Genomic DNA, 19,661 nt, shown 5'->3' with positions numbered 1-19,661 from the left:
CTCCTCCTTTCAGTGTTTGCCTCACAGCAGTGTCCACAGTGAGAGGGATCTCAGGAAGACAATTCCAAGCAAAATCTTAGCTTTAGTCTTCAAATTAAGAGCTATCTAACAAAATGACAGTTTGAAATCACCGTGTTAAGTCCTGCAGAACCTCAATATCTGTACTTAAAAACAAACAAATCCAAAGCAACCAAGCGGGGAGAAAGGTGGTGAAAAGCCTGCTCCCTTTCCAGACTCCTGGGACTTTGTAGGAGTTGCAGAAAGACGAGGCTGGTCCTTTCTTCTCTCCTTCCTGGAGGCTCTTGTGGTGCCGAGTCTGTACCCCGTGGACTCGGCGAAGGGAAGAGGCAGGACAAGGGAGCACGTGCGCCTGGGAAGGCGCCATCGCCGTCCGCGGGGGAGCTCGGCAGGACTTGCCGCGTTACCCGCACGCGGGGAGCAGCCCTGGGGCTCGCTGCCCCTGCCAGCGCCTGTGAGACGCCGCTGAAACCCCATCAAAACCTCCTTGCCCTCCTTTGCAAGAAACCAAGTGGTGCTTTCAGAAACTGTTCTGGAAAAGTAATCCATGCTTATTAGTGGCCTTTAATGACACGAGTAGCATGTTTCTTCCTACAGGCAATGTTTTTTTCATATTTAATTTTGGCACAAGCTGTCGCCTTAGGAAGCGATAGGGTTCTGGGCGCTTATCTGCGCCTTGCAGCCGTGCAGGAGGCGCCCAGTGAGGACCATGTGCAGGACTTTCCAAGCACTGGCAGCAGTAAAGCGGAATCATTCGTGCTTGGATCTGAACGGCTTTCCTGTTTTTAAACTCCAGAACACCCTGGTGATCCAGGGGCTTCCTCCCGAGCTTTTTCAATTCAGGGAGAAAGCTTCCTGCAGATTTCATTGAGGTTTTTCTCTGACACCTCAAACAGAATAACACCTAAGTCTCCTTCCTACCACCCCACGTGTGTTTTGCCTCGTTGAAAACATGGGCTCGATCAGGAAAGTGTCTTTGAAGAAAGTTGTTCTCCAGTTGTCAACTTGACATGACTTCCTTTGAATGCCCTTGCTCTTCCCGGCCAAGGCAGCTTCGTGCACGCAGGTCGCTGCAAAGCTGGGCTTGCTCCAGTGGTTCAGCTGCTGCCTCAGCACAGAGCCGTGTGCCTGCTGCTTCCTGTGCAGTATTTAATTACCACTAACCCGTACGAGCTGCTGGTGCAGGAATTTGCCTGGCTGCTTGGTATTTGTGTACCCTGTGTCCTGACATGCAGCCCCTACCTGAACTGTTAAGCTCCCTTTTGCTTGCAAGGAAGTTTGCACTTGTCACCTATGCTTTTCTACTAGCCAGGATCTAAAATTATGCAGCCCTTTCTTGTGTTTCAGTAGCATTTTTTTTCTCTTTCCTGCTATGATATTACCATAGGAGACCATAAATATTAGATAGAGATGCTATTAATGGAGTGCACTGTGGAAATGACTACTTTTTGGGGCACATCGCAGTACTAGGAGACTATATAGGGGGGTTATTTAGAAGTATAAATTAAACTTTCCAGGCATAGTTAGGTCCAGTGGGCTGTTGGGACCGTGTCCAAGTTACTGGGGTAACCTGTTACGGTCCAAGTACCGTGTTCTGGTACCCTGGAAGCAAGAGAGAGGTAATTCCTCAGTATGCTTTGCAGAACCACAGAGTGGCTGAGGTTGGAAGGGGCCTCTAGAGATCATCTAGTCCTCCCCTCCCGCTCAAGGCGGGAACTTGCTCGCTTGTCCTTRTTGAACCTCATGAGGTTCCTCTCTGCCCAACTCTCCAGCGTGTCCAGGTCCCTCTGGATGGCAGCRCAGCCCTCCGGAGTGTCGGCCACTCCACCCAGCTTGGGATCGTCTGCARACTTGCTCAGGGTGCMCTCAGYGCCCTCGTCCAAGTCATTGATGAACAAGTTGAACAGCACTGGGTCCAGTACTGACCCCTGGGGGACACCACTTTAGGAACTTCAGGAACATTTGATTTTAGTCAGCACCTTTAATTTTAGGTTTGGCATGTTTTAATGTGGACCTATGTATCCATATGACTCAAGCTGTTAAAGCTGTCGTTCGGCCRCTTTGCAGCAGCTTCTGTTGCTCAGTAGTTTGTTTCCTCACTTTCCGATACCAAAGAGTGTTGAAAAACATTTAAATTACTTTAAGGAGAAGTTTTCTGAAATGTTCCCCACCAGAAGTCAGGTCTTAATCCAAGGCAGCATGTCTGTCCGAGTGCTGGATTGCCCGTTTATGTGTCTGAAGATCTCGAGAGTTATGAGTGCTGATGCRTTAGTTAGTAATTTACTTTTCCTTTTTAACTAGGACAAGCTGGGCTGACAGCTGAACTTTTTATGTTGTTTACTGTTCGAAAAGAAACCCCTTGTAAAGTGAAGTCTTATGTTTTTATGTGTTTTCTTTCTTTTTGCAGCTGCCCATGTGAAGCATTGGAGGAGATCTGAAACTTTCTGGGACAGAGAGGACTGTTTCATTGTCTCCTACTCCTTGGTAAGTTGGCCAGTTGCACGGTTTTGATGGGACCAGCTCCCACCTCCAAGTAGATTCTACAGTTATAGATTTRTTTCTTCATTAAATCAAATGGTTTTTATGCTGTTATACAAAAACAAAAAATCCCACAGAGAACGTGACCTCATTTCCCAAATTAATTGTCCATATTRCTAGGTATTATGTTGGTCAATCCTTTTGGAAGGTATTCAGTTACATCCAGATTATTTCCAAAGACCTTCCAATGGTGTCAGGAAAGAGGGAAACCCTGCAGTCAAGGCTTGAAAGTGGGAAGCTGAGCATTCTTCCTCATCTCGACCTAACATCCTAACCTTCCTCATCTCGACCTAACCTCCAAAAAGGAAAGATGTATTTTCACTCTGTAACAGGAGCATCTTTTGCAAAGCACGATCATTCTCTTAAACACTGCATGCAGAAGTGTTCTAATTATCAAAATATGTGGTTTCCTTTCAAAAACTCCTAAAAGACATCTGTGATGCAGCAAATAAGTTCTGAGACACCTCAATTTGCTTATGAAACTGGAATAAATTGAATTCAGGAAAAAATCAGGAAAATTGTTTTGAAAGAGGAAGGCTGGGGAAGAATGGGAAGAGCTCAAATTCTTCTTTTTTCTTTGTCTTTTCTACAATTCTATTTTTTTCTTCTGTGCTGTACATTACACACCTAGCTGTCCTGAACTATATGTGAATTGAAACAATCATTTTAATATCCTTTGTTTTGCATTTTCTGGCAAACATATAGTTATGTACATAATTAAAATGACCATTAATTTAGACATATTGGAAGGCACATCTCGTAATGGAAAGTAGTTAAGACATTCCTATACCAGCTGAGGCGATTCTGAGGTTGCAGCCTCAACTAATCAGTTATCCTTCCAAGTGCAACACAAGGATGCAAAACGAACAAGACCAGCAGCTTCTTGTTTGGGTGTGCAATTTAAAATTATAAAGATTCTGTTGAAAGGAAAAGCACAGGAAACTGATAACTGATAAACCTTTTTTTGACTGCACTTTTATAAATATATATTCCTCACAATGCAAGCAACTTCCACCATGTGTTTTTATGTCTACTATTTATATGCTATCCTATTTATAAATAGCAGCTGGAATGGGAGAGTTTTCTTTTTAGGGACTTTTTTCTCGGTTAGTTGTTACCTAATGTCTATTTGAACAATTCCATTTGATCCTAGAAATTGTTTTTTGCCATTAGGGAAGAACTGATGATGTCAGTGGTGGTTAAACAAAACTATAATAAAACTCCATTCAGCTGCTCTTCAGAAAATACAGGCTAAGTCAGTTTGTGGCTAGATTTCTTTAATCAGGTTATACTAATTTCATTTTGTAGGAAACTGCCTTTGAAGGTAGTACAGTGCCTCAGTTATCATCAGTGAAATTCAGCAGAGCTGCTTGTTGCAGTTCATGATATGAAGCAAGTCCTTGTTCCTTTGGGTTAGGCAGCCTCCAAAGCCAAGGCTTTCACAGAGAAGGTCAGAAATCCTCGTAGTAGTCATCACAAAATCACTATCATCATTTTTTTTTCTCCAACATGACTGACTTGGAAGAGGTGGCCACTTCCATGGTAGGAATAGCTTTGGAAGCTTTGCCATGGCAAGAGATTATGATCACAGGAGGCGTTTCACAGCTCACGTGCACAGTGTCACCATGTGGCACTGCCAAAAATGATCACGGTCTCCTRGACGTGGAGCTCAGTGTCGGGTGGCCTTCCTTCAGTCTAGTGACCAGAATCATCTAGCAATGCAAATGAGTGAGATCAGCTTGTGGTGTGATGGGAAATGAGTTCTTCCTTCAGGTGGATTTGTTTTCCATCAGATCAACGATCTTCAGTCTGATAAATACTTCTATTTTGCTGCATTTGCCAGCAATTTTTTAGCAATATTTTGTGTTACAGTGGTTAAGGTGATGAAGCGTTTCATTAACATCTAACATGCCTCAGCATGCCGACTCTGCTCATATCAGAAACAATTTTTATAAGTTCTTGTACCTTTTACCTTGGCAAAATCACAGTTTATAGCTGTTAATAGTAATTGAAACTGAAAACACTGCTTTTTTACTCACGTAATTTTTTCAAAATTCACTTAAAGAAGGGAAATTCTACACATTCATGTAAAAACTACGTCAGTGTAATATAAGGCATTTTGCAGCTGAATGCAGATTAAAAAACTTGTTCTGATGTTAATCTGAATAGTCTGCAAATGGTTTGTGTTGGCTTTTAGGAAATTTTAGAAGAGCTATTTCTTTAAGTTAGTATTCTTTTTATTAACGTGAAGCTGGTTAGTACACTCTGTATTTTAAACATGAATATAGCTAACCAAGAAAAAATACATCGGAACAGTTTTGTCACAGAGTGCTCAACAAATGAAAACCTCTCATCAGTGTCAATAGGCGTGTTTTAGATTTGTAATAAAGCTCAACTTTTTAGTGAGTTGTTTGTTTGTTTATTAATCATATTTGCAATTAAAGTTATTTTCTGAATGAGCTCAGTCTTTTAGCTATGGTTGCTGATTCTGGAAGGGCAGACTGCACTGGTAAGAGGGTAGTTGGCTGCAGAAGGTGGTGGTGCTCTTGGTGGCCAAGCTCTCGGCTTGACACGGGGTGTGTAATAATTGTCTTGCAGGTGTAGAAGGAATCTTGCACTGAGCCGTACATTCTCAAACCCATCTTCTCTTGCATCATTGCTTTTTATTGTATCGGGATACACTGCAAAGATAATCCAGTTGCTGCCTTTTCTTGACTGGTGAGCTTGCGGACAGAGGTCGCTTGGACAGATAAGCCTATGGTTTAGCCAGCTGTCATTTTAAATTTCCTTGAGTGGGAGCTTCCTTTCTTAAATCTYGCAGAGCAGGGACAAAGGTGCACCACTTAATCTGAAAAACATAWTGTTAGAACCACAGATTAGAAGCTAAAACCAGCTGCCTATGAGAGTGCTGCTGTATTTCTTCTTTTTTGATGACTTTGAGGCAAGGCCAGATTTGGGTGGGAAGATGCACGTAACCAAACACAACCCGCATGAAACACAGAGCTGTGCTGTAATCAAGGCCAAGGTCTTGGTTTGAATGCAGGGGCTGGATGCTGTGACCTCTGATGAGTGAGAAGTCAAACATGATGAATTTGGGGCCTACTTAGCTTTAATCACCGTGATGCACTGAATATTCTTCTCAGCTGCAGGGGGTCTCATGTTCATATGGAGCTTCATACTGAACTCTTTTCATCCTCTAGCTTCTTCTGAAACAAGAATATTAAATAATTCTGCCTTTCTGAAATCATTATTCACAGTAATACTGTCTTCATCTTGCTGTTGACAAAGAAGATTTCTGGATTTCCTTGGTTTCAAATAACTGGAAAGAATCTGGTTATCTGACTTCATTCTTACAGTCATGGAAATTTCTGCGCCAGGTTTTCATTTTTTTTTCCTATTGGTAGTTTTTTGCTTAGTTGATAATTTCAGTTTTCTCTCAAGGCATATAGTTTTTATTTTTCCTTTTTGTTTAAAATTATGCTCTTATATCTAACTTTCCTTTTTTTTTTCCCCTCAGTGTCTTAACTAGCAGTTCCATCTCGGTTCTCCCCATATTTTCCTCCAATTTTATATGCTTRTATTCCTGAACAATTATACACAAATGCTTTGGTCAAGAGGCTCCTCAGTTTACCATATTTAGTGCAATATGGTCATAATTTTTAAGCATGAGACAAGGATAACTTTCCAGCTCAGTAAATAACAATAACCATTTTTTTCTGTGRTAATGAAGTCCAGAAGAAAGTTGCATTGTGTTGCACATAATGTAGTTCATTAGAAAATATCATCTGTCACTTCTTACACTCCCACGATACCTTACTGTGGAATATGTTAACTGTTGGGCTCTGGGTTTTGTAGCAGAAATAGAAGTTTCTTGCAGTTTCCCCCTGTGATACTGAAAATGGTGAAGAAGTTGCCCTTTCTGGTTGGTAGCATGGTGTATAATGCCCTTGTGGCTGTTCAATACCTGAGGCTGGCAGAAAAAGCAGGCTAGGAGGTGAAAAGTGAGTAAAAAAGCAGAAACAGGGGAGGCTCATCTCTCCTTGGACTTTCTTAAAATAATCCAAGTTAACCCACGCTCGTCACCACATTTCACGCCGTAGATGAGTGTTTGTACCTTGACACCATTCCTTCAATGTGTTGTTCTAGATCCTGTGGTATTTTGAACCTACTTGAAAGCCTTTATACGTTGCTGCTTGCCTTCCCCGGGAGCATACTCAGTTGCTCTGTTTAATTTTGTATCTTTTACATAGTTTGCTAGTAGCAAACCTCATAAAATAGGTATGTCAGTTTTTAAAGAGAAAAGAACCTACCTGAGTTATAAACCGAAGAGCAGACAGAAGTTTAAATTAGAATATTCATATTCACTTTGCTTGTTCTTAGTAGAGTTGAACACAAACTTTTGTATTTAATATTTTTAATATTTTCACACGATTTGCAGATGAGGAAAGAGTGGGGGCTTGTTTGGGAAGAGTGCAAGTGAGTCAYGTAAAGTGGTTGAAAGCTGAAGGAACGGTAGGTGCAAGGAAAAAGGGTATCTTGATACATCCACTCATAGAGGAAAAAAAAGCTGTAATTGTACAATGTTGGCTTCTGTCCTCAGAAATAAACCATTTAGAGGACTGATGGACGCTGGTGCCGACGTTTCTAGTTTTAATCAACATGAATGGCCGGCGACCTGGCCTTTAACATGAGTGTCTGAGGCAGTCACTGGCGCTGGAGGGCTGCAGATTCTGCTACAAAGCGTGCGGGACTCGTTAGTGGGAGGCTCCAACAAAAAGCGAGCACTATTAAAACTGTATGTTCTTGCAGGACCTTGTGGTCTTTGAGGATGAGATTTATTATCRCAGTGAAATGCTACATTAATGATAAATTTTCACAAAGGGTCACTGATGTGCAGCCCCGTAATGCTGATTAKAATCATCATTAAATCACCATAATGATGACTAGAATCATCATTAAAAACTTTCAGGTTGCAGTTGGCCCCAGAAAAGGTGCAGACAGAGCAGCCTTGGAAGTATCTAGGATGGAAACTTTTTACTTCACAGCACTGGSGTGCTGTCATGGARGGTTATGTGCTCTTCAGGAGGGACAGGCTGRGAAGGCGAGGTGGGGGAGTTGCTCTGTATGTGAGAGAGCAACTGGAATGCATGGAGCTCGACCTGGAAGTGGATGATGAGCAGGGGGAGAGCTTGTGGGTAAGGGTTAGAGGGCAGGCCAACGTGGGAGACACTGTGGTGGGTGTCTGCTACAGGCCACCTGACCAGGAGGAGAAGGAGGTTGGCGAGGCCTTGCCTTCTACAGGCAGCTGGAAGTTGCCTCACGGTCACAGGCCCTGGTTCTCATGGGGGACTTTAACTACCYCGACATCAGCTGGAARGACGGCACAGCAAGGCACAAAAAGTCCTGGAAGCTTCTACAGTGTGTCGATGACAACTTTTTGATGCAGGTTGTGGAGGAGCCGACGAGGAGAGGTGGGCTGCTGGACCTCGTACTGACAGAGAGGGCCTKGTTGAAGATGTGAAGGTGGGGGGCAGCCTTGGCTGCAGTGATCACGAGCTGGTGGAGTTCAGGATCCARCGAGGAGGAGGCAGGGCAGTAAGTAGCCTTGCCACGCTGGACTTCAGGAKGGCCAACTTTAGCCTCTTCAGAGACCTGCTGGGAAAGATCCCATGGGCTAGGGCTCTAGAAGGAAGAGGGGCCCAGGAGAGCTGGTTAGTTTTCAAGCAGCATTTCGTCCATGTCCAGCAACAGTGCATCCCTGTGCATAAGAAGTCAGGCAGAGGGGGCAGGAGACCAGTGTGGATGAGCAGGGAGCTCCTGGCAAAATTCCAGCAGAAGAAGGCAGTATACAGAATGTGGAAGAAAGGACAGGCCCCTTGGGAGAAATACAGGAGCGTTGTCAGGGAATGCAGGGGTGCTACAAAGAAAGCTAAGGCTTGTTTGGAATTGAATCTGGCAAGGGATGTTAAGAGTAACAAGAAGAACTTTTTCAAATATTTTAACAGCAAAAGGAAGGTCAGGGAGRATGTGGGTCCACTAGTGAATGGGGTGGGTACCCTGGTTAGGAAAACCACGGAGAAAGCAGAGCTGCTGAATGCTGCCTTTGCTTCTGTATTTGTGAGGGGCAGCCCTCCAGAATCCCAGGCCCTAGGGACACAAGAGAGCTGGAGAGTGGAAGGCTTGCCCTAGGTAGAGGAAGAGTGGGTCAGAGAGCGCCTAAGGAAACGTGACACCCACAAGTCCATGGGCCCTCGTGGGCTGCACCCCRGAGTGCTGCGGGAACTGGCGGATGTCTTAGCCAAGCCTCTCGCCATCATCTGTGGAAGGTCCTGGAGAACAGGGGAGGTGCTGGAGGATTGGAAGAAGCCAACATCACTTCGGTCTTAAAAAAAGGCAAGAAGGAGGACCCGGGTTAATCTCAGTCAATCTCACCTCCATCCCCGGAAAAGTGATGGAACAGCTCATCCTAGCTGCTGTCTCCAGACACGTGGAGGAGAAGAAGGTGCTCAGGAGTAGCCAGCATGGATTCACCAAGGGGAAATCCTGCTTGACTAACCTGATCACCTTCTATGAAGGAGTGACTAGCTGGATAGATGAGGGCAGAGCAGCTGATGTCATCTGTCTGGACTTCAGCAAGGCTTTTGACAGCGTCCCTCACAGCATCCTCCTGGGCAAGCTCCAAAGATGTGGGATAGATGAGTGGAYGGGGAGGTGGATTAGGAATTGGCTCAGTGGCAGAGCACAGAGAGTGGTCGTCAGTGATGCGGAGTCCAGTTGGAGGCCTGTAGTTAGYGGTGTCCCCCAGGSGTCRRTTCKCGGTCCGGTCCTGTTCAAYTTATTCATTAACGACCTGGATGAAGGGCTGGAGTGCTCCCTCAGCAAGTTTGCCGACGATACCAAACTGGGAGGAGTAGCTGACAGCTGTGAGGGCTGTGCTGCCATCCAGAGGGACCTGGACAGANAGTGCTCCCTCAGCAAGTTTGCCGACGATACCAAACTGGGAGGAGTAGCTGACAGCTGTGAGGGCTGTGCTGCCATCCAGAGGGACCTGGACAGATTGGACGACTGGGCAGTGAGAAATCTCATGAAGTTCAACAAGGGCAAGTGCAGGGTCCTGCACTTGGGGAGGAATAACCCTGGACACCAGTACGGATTAGGGGTGGACCTGCTGGAGAGCAGCCCCGCAGAGAGGGACCTGGGTGTCATGGTGGACGACAAGTTGACCATGAGGCAGCAGTGTACCCTGGTGGCCAAGAAGGCCAACGGGATCCTGGGATGCATTAAGAAGAGCGTCTCCAGCAGGTCGAGGGAGGTGATTGTCCCCGTCTAGGCAGCCCTGGTGAGGCCACATCTGGAGTACTGCGTCCAGTTCTGAGCTGTCCAGTACAAGAGGGATGTGGAGCTGCTGGAGAGAGTCCAGCGCAGGGCTACGAGGATGATCAGAGGCCTGGAACATCTGCCCTATGAGCAAAGGCTGAGAGAGCTGGGTCTGTTCAGCCTGGAGAAGAGGAGACTGAGGGGGGACCTGGTCAGTGTCTAGAAATACCTCAAGGGAGGCAGTGAGGAGGAGGATGTCTGCCTCTTTTCAGTGGTGGCCAGCGATAGGACTTGAGGAAACGGCCGCAAGCTGAGGCACCAAAAGTTCCACAGGAAGTTAAGAAAAAATTTCTTGTCAGTGAGGGTGCCAGAGCCCTGGCACAGGCTGCCCAGAGAGGTTGTGGGGTCTCCTTCTTTGGAGATCTTTAAAACCCACCTGGATGCAGCCCTGTGCAACGTGCTCTAGGTGACCCTGCGTGTGCAGGGGGGTTGGACTAGGTGACCTCTGAGGTCAACCTTAAGCATTCTATGATTCTATGAATTTGGGTGCTCTAAGGAGTAGTCAGCAAGACATGAGGACCTTGTGCTGTGGTGTAGCCAAAATGCAGTCTGCAGATATATTAAAAGGGAAAAGTGGGTAAAGAGTGAAGAACTTTGACTCTCAGTTTGGCACTATTTTGATAGCTGCCGGACCAATCCTAATGTCTGCAGGTAACATGTTAGAAAAGAGTGCAGAGGACAGGAAATGATTGGAAAATGCACTTTCTGAGAGAGTCCTGAAGCTCAGACTCTGATTATCAAAGAGAAGATTTAGGGGGTTATTTGGTCAAAGGTAACAAGTATTCACATGGGAAAAATAAATGTGGAGATACAGGGCGCTTAAGKTTAGCTGAAAATATATTAATGATCTTCTGAAGCTGCAAAAAGAAAATGTTATATTTTATGCTTGGAAATAAGAAGCAGATTTTTCTGTGTGGATATTAACTTAAGGAGCAAACTGTTAAAACTGTGATGTCTTTCCTGTCACTAAAACAGTAAAAAAAAACAGATCTTTTTCCTAAAACGTAGGCTGTGTCTCAGAAAAACACTTTGAAGAATCCTACAACCTGTGTTGCATACCAGAGCAGACCGAGCACCACAGTCCCCTTGGTTGTATAAGCTGTATGTTTGTGAATCAGCATCTGCAAAATGCCTCTGGAGAAAATTCAGGATGATGTAGAAAAATGAAAATGTTTTAATTTTAAGGATATAAACAGATCTGAAAGGTACAAGCAGGTCTAATTGCTACATTCAAACCAGTATTCTTCTTGCAGTAGATTCAGTGGTATTTTTTCAGAATGTAGAGAAGGACTGGAGGCACTTTTAGAACATTTTGTCTCTCGGGAAAGCAGGTTATATGGATTTCATGTTTTCATAATTACTGCTTGTTTGGGATTTTTTAATAGCTATATTATCAACCTTTAAAAATCAATGTGTATTTATTTGGCAAAAGMAAATCAATTTGTCTTCATTTCTGCACTTATCTGAAATTCCAGATTTTAATAAGTGAAGAAGAGCCTCTAAATACTGAGTAAAGACGAGGATTTCTCCTCCTATCCAGGATCTATCATGGTAAGCAAAAGGTTTTTGTGGGGACTGTTACAGAGCAGAACAAGCTCATACCTGAAAAAGCATTAGAGAATTAGGGTTTACACCCAACATTGTAGAATCTAAGTGTCGTACTAGGTTCAGGCTAATGCTTTTATGGTAATACTTCTACCCATCCTTTCCTTTTATGACTTTATTAATCACACAACAGGAAGAAAATCTGTGTCTGATACCRCATTTAGTTGTTTGAGTGCTAGTCTTTGTAAGTTTGGTAACTTTAGTAGGTTATTGATAGCTGGGTCCTCTAAAGAGTCCATCCTGTTTGAGCTTTTCATTGGTCGTTGATAGGCTGCTGAGTGGTGAAGAAGTCTATGTTAGTGCTGAAGTTAACTGTAAGGCTTTGTTTCTCAGGATGAAGAGACTCAGCACAGCCTTGAATGCATCCAGGCTAATCAGATTTTTCCCAGGAAGCAGCTGATCCGAGAGGATGAAAACCTTCAGGTAATCACCACATTGTCCCTTGCCAGTGAAGATCACAGTAACAGAAGYTGAGCTGTATATTCTCTGGCCTGTCCTGTAAAATTTTAATTGCCAAGTCAGCACAATTATAGGAGAAACAAATTCTCTTCTTTAGTACTCACATACATAAGCCAGTCATCAGAGTGTGCTAGACAAATAGCCTAGACAAATAGCCTAGGTTATTCATCGTACATGTTTTGCCCTTAGGATGAATTTAATCACCATATGAACGCCTCTCTCCATGAAGTAAAAAGTAAGATAATACATGACTAGGTCAAACATTCAACAACACTGCCAATACATGAAGCTATTTTGCTCAATATTTTCAGGAAAAAAAAAAAACACAGGCACATACTACTTAAGAAAATTGAGACAAAATAAGGAATTGAGAAAAAAATACGGAAAGACTTAAGTGAGTAGGGCCTATTTAGTCAAGAGAATAGAAGACTGAGAGGGGATCTGATTGATATGTATAAGTACATGAAGGATGAATGTAGGAGGAAGGGGCCAAACTCTTCTCACTGGTGGCCGGTGATAGGACAAGGGGAAATGGGTATAAGCTGAAACACAGCAGGTTCCATCTCCATGTGTGGAGGAACTTCTTCACTGTGAGGGTGACAGAGCCCTGGCACAGGCTGCCCAGGGAGGTTGTGGAGTCTCCTTCTCTGGAGGTCTTCAAAACCCACCTGGATGCCACCCTGTGCCACATGCTCTAGGTGTCCCTGCTGGAGCAGGAAGGTTGGACTGGATGATCTTTAGAGGTCCCTTCCAACCTTAAACCGTTTATTCTGTGATTCTGTGAATCTTTTAAAACAAAGACTACAATTAACCTATAGACCAACCTTACCAGAAACTCTTCTTCTTAGCAGTAGCAGCTAAGCTAACCCCTTAGCAGTGTTTCAGTTTGTTTTTTGAGTGTGTGACCATGAGTGGATATTTTCAGGAGATGCGTGGTTTTGGTAAATGCTTTCTAAAAGACTTCTCTTCCCATCCTGCAGGTCCCATTCATCGAACTTCACGGTGAGAGTACTGAGTACGTAGGACGAGCAGAAGATGCCATCATCGCACTTTCGAATTACAGACTTCACATCAAATTCAAGGAGTCTGTTGTGAATGTAAGTGGCCCTCATGCTGCTGTGGTAATACAGATATTCAGAACACAATTCTGATCAGAGAACTGAGAGAACGAACAGCACACTTGCCTTTTGGRCTCAGTGGTAAAGGAAAGCGGATGTTTAAGCCACATTTACGTTATGTATTCAGTAGAGACAAGAGAGGTTCTTCTCAGGGAAAACTGGGACCTAAGTTAGATTCCCACCATTGATGGAGGAACTCCAAGATATCAGGAAAGGTTCAGCTACTGAAGTTAGATGCAGGAAGTTTAATAATATCAGTACTTTCATAGTGTCACTGAGATGAGAATTGTGAATTGGATGCTAACTTCAGATTCCTAAGTATTTCTTTAAAAAGTTTTACTTTCCCTTTAAGAAACTGTTATATGCCCAGCTACTCCTGATCAGTTAGATAAAATTTATTATAGAAAAAATGTATTATAGMAAATGAATTAAGCAGGCGTTCTGCAATCCTTTACAGTAGTATATTGATGACAGCCATGCTGCTACTTGTACTATCATCTGCAAATTATAGTATATTAAAATTCAACACACTTTCATATTGCCTTTAAACATAGAGCTATCTTATTTATAGTCTCTAGGATGTGCCCATATCTTAGATATCATTAATCATACTAAGTACTTTTTAGTTCATGAATTGTCAAAGTAGTAGACCAATTAGACGTGTCTGTTATGCTAATGAATGTCTATATACCTCATTTGAGTGATAAAATCTTGATGATGCAGGGATTTTTTTTCAGCAAATAAGGCATTTTTTTCTGAGCAGGACATTTGTTTTTGTCTGTTACAGTGGCAAAAAGATAATTGGCAATTTAAGGACGATTATATTAAGGACCATTAATAAATATATGTGCATATGCCATGGTACCATGGGGGCTGCCAAAGGTCAGCTGGGTGCCAGTCCAGACTGATTTATCTATGAACACGACCAACAGCAGAGAGACAATTCATGACGTGACATGCATTTTATTGCATTTCTTTTCCTCTGTACAATCCACATATGAATTCTGAGACAGGTTTCTGTCAAGAGGCCTCTTACAATAAATCTATTAATGAATTATACAATTATAATGAATTATGCAAACAGGTTTTTTTTTTAATGAGAGTATGAATGTCGTATTAAATTGGCAACTAAAAATGATAGAGCAAAGGACTGCCTATTTAAGAATGAGGAGGTAAGACTAAGCAAAGGTACCTCCAGAAATCAAGAGTTARTCCTTCTGCTGGGGTTGTACATGGGCATCTACTTCAGAAGTGGTTGGGAGTCATTTTCTTGTAGCAGCTGTAGAAACGGACCTCCAGGGGAGCAATATTGCATGCCAGTTACTTGCACCTTAGGAAGGGCAATTGCATGAAGGAAATGGAGTCGAGTTGAAAATGAATTCTTAGTCTTTTTTTTTTTCTTTTCTCTTTACTCTCTTTTTCTGTCCTATAATTTAATTGCCCAGGAGACAAAACAATACTGGTGAAACCTCAGTAAGTAGCACGATGTTGCTAGGTCATTTGTTGGACCTGTGCTTGAAAACAAATAAATTTAAATGTTCACAATGCTCATACTGCACCACAGCAGAAAAGATGTGTGTGCATGAATCCTTTCAATGGGTAATTTCCTAGATGAGAGTAGTAATGGGAACACAGCATTATAGATGCAAAGAGAAAAGATCCAGTAGACCACATATAAATTGATGGGATTATGGCTTTCAAAAGTGTTGACTTTYATTAATCCATGGGATAAAAATGCAGACTCAACAGTGATATCTCTTTGCAAATCAAAAGTTAGGTTCTCAGGCTGGTCTTCATTGATTGGCTTTCCTTAAGAAAAAAAAAMCCCAGCTTTGCAGCTGGGAACTGTTTCTGTCTCATGGTTGTGCTCCCTCTAAGCTAAATACTTTTATGAGAGAACTAAAATTGCAGTCTGGTTTATAAAACTACAGTTTTGAATGTAGCTTCTTTCAAAGAGTTATTTTGATTGCCGTAGAAAAAACACTCATGCTGTCAAGATGAGGAAGGATTTCAGTTTTGAAATGACATGAGTTTCAACTTCATCTTTACTTGGAGAATGGTTCATTTGATATTTTCCCCATCTTACTTTTGTATCAGGAGTGAGTCATGCGTACTGAACTCCACCTTGCTTCATTCCCAGTTGCTGGTCCCAGTTGTCCACACTGCATGTAAGTTAGGTCAGTCATGACTGCGGAGAGGGGCTAAGTGATTTACTCCAAGACAAAAMCTAGGTGTAACTCAAGTGCAATGGAAGGCATGGTTTATTTCAGGTACTCCTTGTAGGTTGAGCAGACAGRATCCACCCAGGAGGAATTTGATTCCCTCCAACAAGAAGAGTTGTCTGATAACTTCAGAGCTGATCTTTCACCCTCTGCGCTTCCCTGTCTTTTTTTACCATGGTTCAGCTTGTGCATACATACCCTTGACCTCATGATGTTAAAAATAACCATTCTGTAACATAAACCTGGCATTTTTTTCAGGTTCCATACTAAGAAARCCACAAAAAACTACTAATTACAGCCTCAAAACCACGGGATGCCACGTAGTGGTTAGGAGACTCRGGCTAAATTTTATGCAGGGCAGAGCATGTAGCATATTCTCTCTGCAAGGCTGTGGCTGATAGCAGCAAGGACGTGGTGTATTGCACGCCGCTTGACCTGCAGCCAAGGGCTGAGCCATGGGATTTATGGTTGCAGCAGCATCAATGTGACTTTTTTTCTAAGAGACATATAGAGGTGTATATTTCTAATTATATCTTGTATTGCTTTTAGATCGCAGTCAATTCCATTCAATAATAATAATTTGAAGAAGGACTTGTAAAATGCTGCCAATGTTTAAAATGAGATAATTTAGGAAGAGAGTTGAGAGACAGATATGGCAAGAGCAGGATGCTGCAGTGCTCTCCATAGGAAYGGCCATTGCTAAAGCACGTTTGTTTATATAAAGCCCCAAATGTTTGCTTCTCCACTTTTTTTAAGTAGGCATCACAGTATGGTGAGATGTCAGCAGATAGACCGGACAGCTCTTGAATGAGCAAGTTCACTGCACTGAGGGTGTCTGACCTGCTGTGTGCCTGAAAAGCATAGCAGTAAAAACCAGGTTTTCTGGGGGGTAAGAAAGAGGGAATGAATATAACTGAGGAGAAATTCAGATAATTTTGCATAGTTTTACTGGGAGAAGCGCAGTGGGCAGAAAAGAGATGGAAAAGAGTTTGTGTATCATCAKTGTACAGATAGGAGCAGGATACAGAACAAAACTGCTGGGAGTAGGGAGTGTGGTGAAAAACTGCCAGTGAAACAAAGGTGGATATTGGGAAGAATGCAATAAAAGAAGGCTTGAAAATAAAGGAGTTTTGACAGAGAAGGAGCATTTAGCTTAAAAAACAGGAAAAAGTCTAGATTCTCAATTCTTTTAGTCAGTCTATTTCAGTAGAAGCACTGTGAGTCAATAGGACTGTTAATCCATTATGTGAGGCTGTCCAGTGTGGAACAAGGTACAAAGGATTCTCCAGTCTCCAGTTTCTGCTGCTTGATGTATGGAACTGTCATGCTCCGCTCCCTGATTCAACATGTGGTCTCAGCTGCTTTCCTGGGATCCCTTAAGGTTCAGAGACCATTTGGAATTGAACTAGAGCTTGACTGATACATAGCACCACACACTTCAGAGTTGTTGAAGTAGATACTTTTCCTGGTTTCTCTCTGTCTTCTCCATCTGCATGTAATCCTGTAATAAATCCTTGTGAGGYGTGCCAAAGAATTACACTGTTAGCACCTTGAAATAAAATTCTATAATCTTTTTAATTGAAGGTTCCATTGCAACTGATAGAAAGTGTGGAGTGCCGTGATATATTTCAACTCCATTTGACTTGCAAAGACTGCAAAGTTATAAGGTATGTCTGTAGCTTTGCCTTCCCCATGCTGCTGGCATCTGGGATGTTCTGCAGAGATGGTTTTTCTTCCTTTGTGCAGTTTCCCTCCACAATCTTTTGTGCTTTTTGTGTAGGTAACTGGACATTTTAGTGAAGCAAATGGGAGTAAATAACAATCTGCACAGTTGTTTGCTGCCACATAATGTAGCGGAAAGTCTTGGTCTGATCCAAAGCAGATATTTTATTTCAAAATTAATTTTAGTTTCCCTGCATTTTCCCTGCTTCACCATCTATGGTCAGTTACAAGATGCAAAACTACGGAAATACGCAGGTTCTTGGACAAAAATGTTCAATTGAAATGCGAGGTTTAGCAGGCTGTGGTAATAGCTGGGGTAGTTCTACATGAGACTTTCGGCTGAGATAGCATCAGTCGGAGAGTGTCCTAAAGACGTCGGTAGCTTATTGAAGAAAAATATCCAGCAGAGCAAAGCAGACAGCATCATGTAAATGGGAGCATGAATTTTTTCCTCTCCTTCAGTATCCCGTTAGAGTGCCCCGAAAGCCTTTGAGCTTCACTTCTTCCTTCTTTTCTATTGGAGAAATTAATGTTGATCTATAAATTTTAATTAAAAAGAAGGGAACATTTCTTTTTGATGAAATGTTTGCTGGCAGTACCTKTTGTATAATGGAATGAGCTGCAGCCGTAGCTGAGTTCTCCGAATGTTTAACAGGCCAGCTGCTTCCTCAAATGCTGTATTTTGATGAGGACTCATTTTTACCTTGGAAATAATATTTCCTTCAACTTGAATTAAATATTGAACTTGCTCTTAACTTGTAGCTCTTGACATTTGAGAATTCAACCTCAATGTCTACGTTAATTTGTTGCTTCTCTTCAATCATAGAATGAATACAAATTATTTGTATATAGCCTTGCCGTTCCAACATTCCCTTTAAAATMGAAACTCTGGCAGTCAGCACTTGCTGCCACTGATCCCTGGAAGTGTGGGGCCTGAATGCCAGATTTAAAACGTGCTTATGTCATTTCCTACAGATAAACTAATTTATATCTTGAATAACTACTCAAACAGAGCTAGTATTGGAAATGCCAAAATACCAACTTCAGAAAAAGCTGCAAATTTTGGCAGAAACTCCRGGATTTAGAAAGAACCACAGTTCTTAGGATGAGCTGCATCTTATATAATTGTAGACTCGCTTTATACTCAAGGAAGAAAACCCCTCCAGGCAGCAGTTCCTCCCAGATACTTCAGATGTGTTTCTTAGCACGACGTTAGACATGCATTTTCCTTCCGCCGAATGACTTTTAGATATTTACAGGTGGGGGTGCGGAGTCCTGCACTTCGTGAAATAAAATGCTGCAGTAGAAGAGAGCCTGAAGTGAATGTAAACACTGGGTGCATGTCGTAAAACTATAAAATCTTCAGGAAATCTGCCAGAGGAAAATAAATTGCTAATCTTATTTCCACCCCTTTGTTCTGGAGGGCCTAGGAATCCTTTTTGAAAAGCTAATGCAATTTTCATGTACCTAGCTTTCAAGGTTAGCTTATCCTTGGCAGGGCATGCTCCTGGTGATTTGCTGTTAGTCTGTAACATTGGGCAAAGCTCAGATCCAGAAGATTTGCTTCTCTTTGCCGTCAAGGCCAGGGAAGAGCAACTGAGCTATGTGAGGTAGGAGGATAAGGTCAAATTTCAGGTACTGGAGTTTTCAAAGTGAATTCAAATGGCATTTCTCCTCTGACTAAGCTGAAACTGCATTCTTGCTTTCAGGAGTATTCATTAGTAAAATATATGTGATGTTTTTGAGATTTAGTTGCCATCTGAGACCACTGTTCTGCAAGATGCTGTAACACGTTTCTTGGGTTTGATTGTGTGAAATTTTCATCCTGAAGTCAGTGAGACTGTCCTTGATTTTAAACATGTGCAGAAACATCTTACTCATGACTAGTAAGGCATACTGATTTATTCACAATCCCAGAACACTGTTCTCATACTTACAATTTAATTTGATTTTATACATTTTTATTATTATTTTTTTACTTCTCTTTGAAATGTATCAAGAGTCAAAAATAATTTTTTACTTCTCTTTGAAATGTATCTAGAGTCAAAAATAATTTTCCACAAGATGTTTATTATCATGTTCATCTTTCACAGAAATTTTCCTAGATCCTCTTGTTAGGTCTTACAGTCTGTCACCTTTGGCTTTGAATTAATAGAGAAATGCTTGGTTTGGGGACAGGTGTCAGTTCTCCACTTTTGAGCAGTGTCAAGATTGGCTTAAGCGACTGAACAATGTTATCCGGCCTCCTTCCAAGATAGAAGACCTCTTCTCCTTTGCCTATCACGCCTGGTGCATGGAGGTGTATGCCAGTGAAAAAGAACAGCATGGGGATTTATGTCGGCCAGGTACGTGGAAACGTTTTGGCTATCAGCACACATTGACTGGCAACTGCTTGTTTGGTACTGAAATGCAGAATTCTCCTGAAATGGAAAGAGAAAAACAGTGAAATATTGACCAGTGTGGATCTTATCTCTTCCCTGCTCAGCAGACAGGCTGTGGCTGGACATGAGCTTAGGGTAYGATGTAGCTTTGAGTTCTTGATTGGCTTTTGTGAGTCAGTATTTTTTTCTCATTTGATGTATCTATCAAATAATTAGTATCT

At 42.4% G+C, this 19,661-nt stretch overlaps 1 protein-coding gene across 4 annotated transcripts in view; it reads left to right on the top strand.

The window, feature by feature from the left end:
- The first annotated feature begins 2,425 nt into the window (after positions 1-2,425).
- MTMR3 (myotubularin related protein 3) overlaps positions 2,426-19,661 on the top strand; it is a 47,036-nt gene continuing 29,800 nt past the window's right edge. For all 4 annotated transcript variants that reach the window (XM_026040158.1, XM_026040157.1, XM_026040156.1 and 1 more), the window contains exons 1-6: positions 2,426-2,502; positions 11,409-11,484; positions 11,872-11,961; positions 12,978-13,094; positions 16,922-17,004; positions 19,238-19,404. In XM_026040158.1, the coding sequence (XP_025895943.1) occupies positions 11,482-11,484; positions 11,872-11,961; positions 12,978-13,094; positions 16,922-17,004; positions 19,238-19,404 (460 nt within the window). In that variant the 5' untranslated portion in view covers positions 2,426-2,502; positions 11,409-11,481. The remainder of the gene's footprint in view (positions 2,503-11,408; positions 11,485-11,871; positions 11,962-12,977; positions 13,095-16,921; positions 17,005-19,237; positions 19,405-19,661) is intronic.

Source organism: Nothoprocta perdicaria, unplaced genomic scaffold (genome assembly GCF_003342845.1).
Source record: "Nothoprocta perdicaria isolate Ctin4 unplaced genomic scaffold, notPer1 scaffold_250, whole genome shotgun sequence".
Lineage (NCBI taxonomy): Eukaryota > Metazoa > Chordata > Aves > Tinamiformes > Tinamidae > Nothoprocta > Nothoprocta perdicaria.
This window is presented reverse-complemented; position numbering and strand designations above follow the sequence as displayed.